Genomic DNA, 11,957 nt, shown 5'->3' on the forward strand with positions numbered 1-11,957 from the left:
GCACGTATAGCTTCAATCTGGGTATGGGTAAATTGAATGGTATTGCTGTAACAAAGCAAAACAAGATTAGAGAATGGACAGATTTTGCCAACAGTTTTGATAAAAGCAATTGTTTTAGGTTTGATTTAAATTAATTGGCTACATGTTCCTTCAGAACTACATGCTTGCAAACTTTTATATAAACCAACATTACAACTATCTTCTTTATAGTCATGACAATCTTGCAATTCCTAAGCAAGATAGTAAATCACATCGTCCACGTGACAACAAATTAATCCCATCTAAAAGATTGTCTGTCTTTAGTTATTATTTGCTGAGAATGCTGTAAAATTATTTAGGTATGATTCTCCTAATATTCAAAGTCCTGACACAATACTAAAAGACAGTATTTCTCATTGCTCTTCAAGGGAATTTTTTAACAGACAGGTGATAACAGAACAGTTTGATTTACATATAATACAAAACAGTCTCATATTCAAATCTTCTTTCGGTAACGAAATCAAAATGACATTTCGTTTATAATCAACAGTGTTATTTTTTAAGTATTTCTGAAAATGAACTGCTATGCATGTGATACCATTTGTAAATAAGTTCTCATCCATTAATTACCGTTTTGGTTGATTATATGGATATGGTCCCCTGTTTGGAATGACATGAGGCTCTACAATCAGTGTTTTAACTTCTTCAGGTTTTTCTTCATTCCCATCCTCATCTTTTCTTTTCTTCCCTGTACCTCCCTTTATTGGGAAAGTTATCCTGTAACACATAATTTAAGACTACACTTCCACACATTCTCTATGATAAAAGATTGTTTTAGAAGTTTAGACAGAAAGATTTTTTTGTCACCTTTAAGACAAATTTTCACACAATAGGGAAACAAGAGTTGCAAACGACAAAGTATTGATCAGGATAAGGAAAAGGAATGACAAATAAATTGATGAAGCTGATTTTAAGAAAGCGTATTTGACAAAAAGTATGTCAAAAGTGCTTTTTACATAGCTTGAAAAGCCAGGAGCAGTGCTGAGCACCAGCTGGAAAAACACTGAAGGCAGAGTTTATAAATGAAAATGGAAGAGACAGGAGTAAAGTTATAACAGAAAGTCACCAGCACTATTGGCAGTAATAACTGGATTTTGTTCTAGAACTGATGCACACTTTTTTCTTTTTTTAAACACAAGATATGTCAATGTTCTAAACTTCTCCAACACATGAAGCCTTTCATCCTCTCATTTCAATTTTTTATAGCCCTCTGTAGCAAGCTTCTCTACTTTAATTCAGAAAGAAATCATGGTGAAGGAATTCCAATGGCTATCCAATTGTCTCAAGACAACAACGCAGACATCTTTAACAGCAATAATCTCTTAGTCTCTTTACAGGACAGATGCAACAGTAGGAAGAGCAATAGCTCTTCATAAAGAGGAATTTCTGTATTTTATTCTATGAACTGAAAATGAACACTAGTTCATCGACAGAAATTGTGCATGGTATCCTGTCTTGATACCTTCAGACTACTTTTATATCATTATATAGTGTTAGTGCCTTCTTCACACATATTTGACATTCAGTGTTTCAAAAGGAAGCATGGAAGATTACGTCCCTGCTTTTCAAGATTCAATTTAGCCATGGTAAGAGCTGACTGGTGTGGGGGGAAAGCCATCTTTTTCCTCCCCAGTCAAATTCATTCCTTCAAAACGAAACATATTTCAATTCTTATTAACTGTCACTGTTTAAGGTTGGGCCAGCCAGCCAAACCAGGACATTAACTTATCAGGGAAACAAGATAAGAGTTTCTTCAGTCCAGCTGAAGACTATTGTCCAACAGTATACACCGTGAAACTCAGTTGCCAAAGTCCAAGGAGGTCCACCAGGATGGACAGAACTGTCAAGTTTAAAAATGCTGGACAACAGCACCACCCAAACAAAACATGTAAATCTCATTTAGGAGTCACAAAGGTAGGCATTCTATTTCAGAAACTGTTTCTAAAATAAATGCAAGCAATATGGGATTTCAGACTTAATTCTTCATTTCGATTGAATTGTGTTTCCAAAAGGTCAAATTTTAACTGATGTTGAAATTGCTGTTCTTAGCTTGCTTTAATGAGACACGTAAGGAAACTACGTAATTAAAAATCTTTAGGCTGAAATTGAGGAGACTAGATACCATAATGCAGAAGTGAATATTAAGCGTCTTGGTGCTCTCTCATACTGTTGCTTTACCCATACATTCAAGTCTGATCTACAAGCAAAGCTCTGATGCATTTTTGTACAGAATAGAGCAGAAGTTGGTCCTGAGCCTAACTGTACTACAATTAACTCTGTTATATAACTATCCAAATCTCAATATTAACATTTTTTCTTAAAAGAAACAGCACCTCCCTTCAACCACTGAACTCAACTCCACCTGACAACACACACCAGAAAGAATACCAGACCTGGAGTACTTGAAATTTTGAGATCACCTGAAGGGGGGTATTTGCAGAACTGGATTGTCAACAGTCACTTTAATACTGTATCCAGGAAAGCTAGCTTTTAAGTGATCAATGGACAGGAAAGTGTCATTAAAATCCAGAGTTGCGATCTGATTTGGCATTTTCGAATAGTGTGCACTACTTGGGTCTCCATATCCGAGAATAATGTCACGCAGCCAGTCAGGAACCACACAGTCTGTGTTCATCAAATTCCTAATGGTCTCCAGAACAGCCTGCAAATTAAAAAAATAGAAAAAATATAATTGGAGAGATTGACTTTACCAAGAAAACGTGACATACCGAAGATGAATCAAGTCTCTTTTAATATGCTAGCTTATAACAGTCTTTGACAGGTTTTTGGTTAGATTAAGACTACATATACACAGTGTTCATATGCAACAGAACACCAGTGTCAAACCATATAACTCTTAAATTATCCTGTCAGTAAAGAGCTAGTAAAGAGAACCATAATCATCAGTAAAGTTTTAATTCCAGAACACTCAGAGAGGTGGGGGGAGAAAAGGCATGGAAGACCCTCGTGCAGCTTAAGGTTTCTCTTTCAACCCTATAAATTTCATCCCTCTGGTCAGCTTAAGTTTCCCTCCAAAAGCTCACTCTTCACCCCCAAATCAATTTCTCTACTCATCTGTGGTTGTGTCACTATTGTCTCTCCTCTCCCCCCCTCACGAATACACCAATGCTCCAGACTCTGGGCTTAGACAGAGGGTGTGCGCTTTAACTAAGACGTAGTTGAACGTTAGTCCTCCTGTCAAAGGGCTACTTTAGTGGCGAGTCTTCAACAACCATCTGACTTGAAACTTGATATTAGGACATTGTGCACCTGCTCTTCAGCAGAAGAAACACAGGATATGAGACCTGCACTGGTTTCCAGATCCTGCAACCGACCACGCCATCAAACACGGACACAAACAGATGGCAAACACAGTGCATCAGCAGCCCACACCAGGATATAATACAGATCTTCCAAATGCCAATCTTGTAAAGAATAGTCAGTCAAAACAAAGCATGCAATTTTATTCTGATAGTCTAAATTTACATATCCAGCTCCAAAGGGTAGGATTCTCTGCCCTCTTCCTGCTTGTGTTGTATCGTTCAAGGAAGCAGAGTAATGTGATCATCATTCCTGGTAATGTGATCATCATCCCTGCTTAAACAGTCAACCTCTATAAACATTCTGATTCTTCCCCTCTACTTAGCATGGGTGAGACCATACCCGGAGTGCTGTGTCCAGTACTGGACTCCTCAGGACAAGAGACACAGACATACTAGAATGAGTCCAGCAAAGGGCCACTAAGATGATTAAGGGATTGGAGAATCTGTTACATGAGAGGCTGAGAGATCTGGGATTGTTTAGCCTGAAGAAGAGAAGACTCAAGGGGTGGCGAAGAATTTTATCAGTTTGTATTAAAAAAAAAAAAAAAAAAAGAAGAGAGGAAGTTAGGACAACGGAACCAGACTCCTCTCGGTAGTGCCCTGTGAAAGGACAAGAGGCAATGGACACAAATTGAAATACAGGAAATTCCACTCAAGTATATGAAAAAGTTTTTACTGTATGGGTAACTGAACACTGGAACAGGTTGTCTAGACAGGTTATGCAGTCTCCATTGCTGGAGATACGCAATTCCAACTGTACAAAGTCACAAGATCTTGAGCAACTTGCTCTAGTCGAATCTGCTTTAAGCAGGGCCTGGACTAAAATCATCTCCAGAGGTCCCTCGAACCTTAACCGTTCTGTGAATCTGCTTAATTTACTAGGTGCTGCTCAAGAGTTCTCCTGCCTCCTCTCCTACAAGTTCAGCTTAAACCTTCAAGCTGCCTTCTATCCGCTCAATGCACTATTAACACTAATCACAGTGATACCTTGTTTTCTTTCATCCAGCTGAAGTTAGAAAGGTTTGCATATGACACGGAATGCTTGCATCCAGACTGGCAGTGATGTGACAAATCTGGAAATATCTTAGTTCGTATTGAAAAATGAACGTATGACACTTATGTAATAACCAACATAAGATGGTTTGCATTGTGATTTGCCTGTAAATTAGCTGCAAGCACACAGTACAAATTTGAAAGCTACACTCACATCTAACTGCAATTTTGAGCAAACAGGTATTCACTGCAGCACTTTCCTTCTGACTACACTAAAGTGCATACACACGCAAATAAAAACCACATCTATAGTGCCGGCACACCCAGGCTTTGGCAGAGAGCACTTGTGTTTATAATGTAAAATGAACCTGCCACAGACACACAACATTAACAATCAATTCTGTTGGTTTGGGTTTTTTTTTGTTGTTGTTTTGTTTGTTTGTTGGGTTGTTTTTTTTTTTTAAGTAAAGTTATAAAGGACTGTCTATGAAGTACTTCCAGTATGCCAACCCACAGCTGGACAGAATGCTCTGTGCAGACCACAAGCTACTGTTTCATACGAGAGGCATCTTTCCAGACACACAAAAGAAAGTCAGAGTCTTCCTGCCTTCCTCTTTATCCATCTGCACAGAACTTGCTGTAGAATCCTTTAAAATGAAAATCACTCCAACTATGCAATGCATAATTTTAAGGCACCAAAACAAAGGCAGTTTTTCACTCATGTTGCATTTTCACAATGGAAAACTTAAGGAACATTAAGGATTCAAAGGTCAAAACAGCAAAGAAACTGAGCATGCATACAAGAAATATTTTCAGGTATACAAAATTACACACTCTCACAGTAAAAAAGGCCAACAACATATTGTGCTGCATTAAGAAGTTGCCAGCAGGTCAATGGAGGTGCTCCTTCCTCTCTGCTCAGCACTGTTGAGGCTGAATCAGAATGATTTGGGTTGGAAGAGACATTTAAAGGTCATCTAGTCCAACGCCCCTGCAACGAACAAGGACATCTTCAACTCGATCAAGTTACCCAGAACTCTGTCCAACCTGATCTGGAACAGTTCCAGGGATGGAGCATCTACAACCTCTCTGGGCAACCTGTTCCAGTGTTTCATCACCCTCATTGTAAAAAATGTCTTCCTTATATCTAGTCTGCATCTACCCTCATTTAGTTTAAATCCATTACCCTGAAATTATAAACACTTTATTATATACTCAAGTGAAGTAGGAGTGTTGTGATTTTCAGTTACTTCAACACTTACATGCAGGGGGACATTGTCATGAGCTGACATGCTCCAACTTCCTGAAGTGATCCAACATCACCTCAAAAGCCTAACTACATGCATCTAAAATGAACATGTCTCAGTACTGCTGGCATATTCAAACTCTTATCTTAAGAGTCAATGAGCAAGTACCTTACCTTGAAATTGTTTTCTTTTGGTTTTCTTCTCATTATTATATTAAATGTCTCATAAACATCTTCTGCTCCATTTTGGATTGTATTGGTCATATCTTGTTGATACTGGTTTGGGTCCAGAAACACTCTGTATGTTCTGCAATCTCCTTTAAGTCTTGGTTTGGGTTCAGGTCCTGCCCGTAATGAAACAGCAAGATTAGAGCCTGAATTAGTGCTAAAGCAGATTACCATTCAAATAAGTGATCCATAATTGCCCCTGAAATGAAATTTAGACAAATTCATATGATGAAACTAATTTCTGCATGGAATTATAAACATTCTTGATTCATGTTTTCATCCCATTTCTAATAGAGTTTTTGAATATAAGCTATTTTATTCCTAAAACCAAAATGTACTGATTTATTTAATTAATCTAATTACACCAGATTTCAGCAGAGAAAACTAGTTAACCTTTCTCAGGCCTCTTATGGAATCAGTTTGTTTTTTCAAGTAGGTAATGAATTCAATGAGCATTACTTAAAAGAGAAGCAAGTCAACAATTAAGCTGTTAACAAAAAAAAAACAACAAACCACAAAACAATAGGAAAAAAAGGAAAAAAAAAAATCTTTCAAACAAGTTTTGGTATATCATACCTTCTTCAATAACACGTCCTTTCTCATCCAGCATGCCTTGGATTTCACAGCCTCTGACATACACCAGGCCAGTTTGCTCAACAAAAGGTCGTCGTCGGTCAAACTTGGTGCCATAAGGTTGCGTGGGACGTACCGTAATCAAAAAACAGACATCATGTTTACGCAGACCTGATTCCAAAAAGGAACATTTAGTGATTTGGTTGAATTTCATTTTCCTTATCCGTTTTTCAATATATATATATATAATAGAATACAGGAAAATTTCTTTTAAGTTTGCTCAACAAAAGGTCGTCGTCGGTCAAACTTGGTGCCATAAGGTTGCGTGGGACGTACCGTAATCAAAAAACAGACATCATGTTTACGCAGACCTGATTCCAAAAAGGAACATTTAGTGATTTGGTTGAATTTCATTTTCCTTATCCGTTTTTCAATATATATATATATAATAGAATACAGGAAAATTTCTTTTAAATAAAACCCCACCTGTTTAGAGAATAATGTGTTCTGTTTCAAAATATGCCTTTAACTTAGAGGATACAGAACTATAGGATACTGTCATCTTTTCCACTATTCCTGCACACTACTATCTGCCAGGACTTCAGATATGAAAAGGAGAAAGTGCCTGCTTTTTTCATGCCAACAAACTTATTTATTTCAAGATTATTCTTCTCCCAATGATCTTAAATAGGTTAACCAACCTAGATATTTTCAGTCTTATTGAGATAAGTAGTGTGTCACTAATCTCTTATTCTTATTGCTTTCTTCTGGACTACTCTTCAATTTTTTATTTTTTTTTTACAATAATTTAAGTGCAGTGCCTAGAACTGGGCACAAAATCCTAAACAAAGTTACTTTAGTTATCTACTTAATTGGGCAAGTTACTTGTTTTCCATGCTACATTCCAGTTTATAAATCCCAATATGACTTGGTTGAGTGTTTTTCTTTTTCCCTCAGCAGTAACATGTTATTGTGGAGTCACACTTGCTTTTGAGTGATGATGACCTCAGACTCTTTTCATCCTGCAGAGCTACTGCCTAACAAGTTATTCCCCCAACGTTCATTTGTGCAGTGACTTGTTCTTGCTTAAGGTTAGTATCTTAATATTCATCCCTGTTGAACTACATTGTACTTTCAAAATGCAATTTCTCCAATTCACTAATGTAATTTTGAACACCAATTCTTTTCTCCAGTATACCTACAGATTCTCACAGATCTGAGAGACCTTCAACATTTAGTAAATGCATGCTGTATTTTTCGTACAAAAGACAAATAATTTCTCATTACACACAGGATATTATCCAACGTAAAGCAGTTTCATCAAGGTCCTGTTACATCAGGCAATGATTCATGAATTCTTCACTTCAGTTTTGATTAAATTAAAGCATTACTGCTTTTGAAATCACAGAGGCTCTTCCAGTATTCAAAAAGCTAGGCACACCACTATATAGCTACCTTCAGTATAGTGAAGTCTGCTGCCATCTTCCCAGATTTTCTACTTTAATAGAAATCTACATTCCAAAACTTGTATCTGCTTATTTATCACACGCTCCAGCTTTAGCATTTATGCTACGTGACCTGTATTCACACTATACAGCTCCAGCACATTTAACAGGTTTCTCCAACAAAAGAGAAGGGAGTGACATTTACTGATAACCCAAGTACAAGAACATGCTTCTATGCCACTTGCCAACACGGTCAACTAAAGTTCAACTCCCTGAGCAAAAGAAGTGTTGCCTGTGGATACTTACAAGAAACAGTATTTGGTACAGTCAGCACTTCCTAACAACATTCAAACACATAGAAAACCATGGAAATGGATTGGTTTGAATTAAATCAAAATCTCTACTCTCCACTTGTATAAGAGACAGATATCACATTCCCCACTACTTTTCCAATATGACATTATTAGCATGCATATTAATTTAAAATGCTAAGTTACTTTTCCACATTCCCTTTAAAAGGCAGAATTTTACAGTTACCAACTGAACGACATCAGTCCGAAAAAGTAAAAATTCTGCTCCCAATGGGCGTGTAAATACTTTAACAATTTCAATCTTCATTTTAGGAAAGCATAAACTTCTTAGACGTGGCATTTGAGTAACCAATTTTTAAACAGTATATTAAAATCGGCAACTCTGTACCTCACATTAAAAAAACCCACTTTCTTACAAATAACATTACATCAAAGTGTAATTTGATGAGCACCTATTTTGAGCACCTTATTTCAAAGAACGTAAGTACCTTCCCATTCATCTTTGATGTTATCTCGGACATTCAAATTAATTGTAACATCTGCTCGTACTCGCATGGGCCAATTTTCACCAATATTGGGCTTTGCCACCTCCACCACTGTGAAAGAGACAATAGGTTGTGCCATCCTAGCCCATCCACCAAAGACCACACCTCCATATTCCGATAACCTAAAATAAACAAAAAACCCCAAACACCAAAGTTTTGTTAATCATTATCTGATAGCAGATTCAGGTTTTTTTAAACTGTGGAACTATCATAGTTAGCTCTAAGACAAAAGTAGAAGTCTTAATTTTACATGCTACTGAAGCAGGTTCACATAATCCTGCATTTTAGTACTGAAGCATAACATAAACTGACTTATTCTTACATTTCAAGAAACAAAGGCAACTTATGCTGGCGTTATTTAAAAAACAAACAAATCACACCACCAAACTCAGAGAGAGAACAAAAGAAGGAGACAACAAAAACCAACTACTGAGTCTAAAAGATATCACACCAAATGATCCCTTGAAATCTAGAGAGGATCAAAATGTGAAAGATGGAAAATTCAAGAATACTCGGTAACACCTCTCATAAACCAGGAGAGTTGGTGGTAAGTTTCCAGATTTTGTAATGTCAGACAAGCCTTACTACTTTTGGAAAACTAACTCATGAGTCTTAACACAACAAAGGTTGGTTGGTAGCATCCAACGTACTGTCTTAACTCACCTACAGGGATACAGATCAACACACTCTTACAAAACCACCCCAGAGGATGGCAACACCTTATGGAAGAAGTTAGTATAAAACATAGTATCTACGTAAGAATTTAAAATACATTTGCTACTATAGTATATACACAATATCATTCTCGAGTTACTCATTCTCAAATGCACTTTGATTACAACTGAAGTTGAAGTGACTGGTTTGCATCAGTTAGGAAGTATTACCATGGTTTCATCCTACTGACACTATCTTCAATGTCCTGTCTGATCTCGTAGGTAGACTCTAAGCGGAAAAGATTGAAGTTCCTCAGCAGGTAGTCATGAAGGGTCAGAAACTGTAGATTCAGTTTGGGGAGTGCAAGACAGCCTAAGGGGGTAAGGGTGGAAGAGAAGATGTATTTGATTGATAAACAAGATTAATTAATATATTGGTTCTAAGAATTCATACATAAATACATGTTATTCTGTAACTGCCATAGCCATTATCCTGGGAGATTCTAAGAACTACTCCTTTTATAAATATATGCCAGTAAAAAACACACATTTTTCAGGTTGTCTCTAAATGAACCTGCACAAGACTAAAGGAATTTTCATCCTTCTGGCAGTAATACAGTGAACTATTTAAAGTCCTCCCCTGCATTCAGACTACAACAAAATGGATTTTATAAAAAAATCAAATGCAGAGCAAAGTAATGGTACTTCGGGAATGCAACAATTAAGCCAGCATTAAACAATGATGAAAAAGGCTCATTAACTAACAAAAACCATGTGTTATCCAACAATTTCCCAATTCCAGTCCTTTATGTTTATTAGAAGTCAGGAAAATCATTAATGCAGAAAGAAGTTTTAAGTCAAGAAATCAAATTTTAATATACAACTTTCCTCAAACGTTTCTGTCACAGATTATAGATTTTTATTTTTTTTTTATGGGAATGAAAAAGATGGGAAGATTAGATCTAACTAAACAAGAAGTATTAAAACTCTTAGGTCCTAAAGCTTGCATAACTTTAGGGGTAGTCTTAGATGCAAATTTTCCATAATAAAAATTCTTATATGTTACTCGTTAAACATTACTGGACAAATGTTCTGGTTTGACATCTATGCTTAAGACCTGTGAAAGCATCAGGCTTTTGTAACTTGCAATATTATCCTTGAAACCTTTCACCGGTATATGTACTACATGTTGGCTTTCACATGCGCTGAGATACAATGGCAGTGAAGAAAAGCAGGAGAAGGCAGTAATTTCTATTCTGGAAAGCCTCATGGCGACTAAATACTTTAACACATTTTCCCAACACCAACTAACAAACCCTGTCTTGTAAAGCTAGTTATATCCACAACGAGTAGGGCCTGAAGCAATGCCTCTTTAAGGCTGCACAGCATTTAATCGACAGATATTCTCCTTCCCTCGTTTTTTAAAAGAGAATAGAAACAATATGCCTATCTTTCTTGGGCTAAATTATTCTTATTTAAGTTTTAGATGAGAATAATTTAGCTACTTTTAAGAACACAAAAAAAACCCCAAGATCCCAAAACCCAAGGGTTGGAGAATACATGGAGATTAAAAAGTGAAAGTGTAAACTGAAACTAAGAGAAGCAAAATAGAAAGATACTTGTAACTGTCTGACAGCAACAGAAATGCTTCACAACAGTGCCATCAATACACAGATGATAACAATAGCAAAAGGGGTTCACCACAGGAGGAGGAAATGTTTCCACTAGCAGTCACTGTTACTTGCCAAAACTACAGTTCATCATTAATAACATTTCTTCAGTGCATTATTAAAAAGTCACAAAACAGCATAGAAACTGGTATGATGAGCTGCTCTTTCTTCCCTGCCCCCTCAGCAATAACACATATTGTGATTAATATATTTGGCTAAAAAAACACAAAATAAACACACAATGCATGAACCAGTTAAGTACTGAAAAGTCAGCTTTCTGATACAGTCTGAATGACAGTAAAGCTACCTTAACTAGCGTTTAGGAACCTGAATGTTCCAGAGCATTAGAACAACCTATGTGTTGTTCACTGAAATAAAAAAATTTTCAAAAATCCTGGTTTATATATTAATTTCCTAGAAATTACAGTAATCACTCTGGTTTGGGTTTTTTTGGTGGGGTTTTTTTTTTGCATTTATTTTGTTTTGGTTGGAAGGGAGGCTGCTCAATACTCACCACTCAAACCAGAAACACACTTCATACTAGTCTTTGAAGATACATGTTGTTATTTGGAATTTCCAATGTTCCAAATTTAAATTTTCACATTCCTAATGAAAATTCTCATGATCCACATTAAAATAACAGTTTTTTTCAAGCACTTAGACAAAAATACATGTGCTGTTTATTGCAAAGCTTAAAATTATGTAATTCCTTGTTTGCAATACCTGCAGTTTGCCTCCTTGATCATAAGCACATTGAGCAAGACCACTAGGTTCTGAATTTAGAGTGCATACACTACCTTTCAGTGACTATGTGTACACCTCTACCTTGAAATAAAAGAGTAAGATAGTTAGTGTTAATTTCCTCCCATCATCACTCTTTCTTCTTTTTAAAAAGGCCTTCTTGAACATACTTAGGAGCAAAGCACAGACG

General features: G+C 36.5%; 1 protein-coding gene across 1 annotated transcript in view; it reads right to left on the bottom strand.

The window, feature by feature from the left end:
• The window catches only part of LOC104160375 (intron-binding protein aquarius-like), a gene marked incomplete at its 5' end in the record, with an annotated part of 35,513 nt that overhangs the window by 23,105 nt on the left and 451 nt on the right, over nt 1-11,957 (bottom strand). Inside the window, 7 exon segments of the mRNA XM_009698480.1 lie at nt 1-45; nt 610-756; nt 2,460-2,701; nt 5,776-5,945; nt 6,406-6,573; nt 8,647-8,825; nt 9,588-9,729. The exon segment at nt 1-45 is cut by the window's left edge and continues 25 nt beyond it. Of these exon segments, the coding sequence (XP_009696782.1) occupies nt 1-45; nt 610-756; nt 2,460-2,701; nt 5,776-5,945; nt 6,406-6,573; nt 8,647-8,825; nt 9,588-9,729 (1,093 nt within the window).

This window comes from Cariama cristata, unplaced genomic scaffold (assembly GCF_000690535.1).
Source record: "Cariama cristata isolate BGI_N322 unplaced genomic scaffold, ASM69053v1 scaffold514, whole genome shotgun sequence".
In the NCBI taxonomy this organism is placed as follows: domain Eukaryota; kingdom Metazoa; phylum Chordata; class Aves; order Cariamiformes; family Cariamidae; genus Cariama; species Cariama cristata.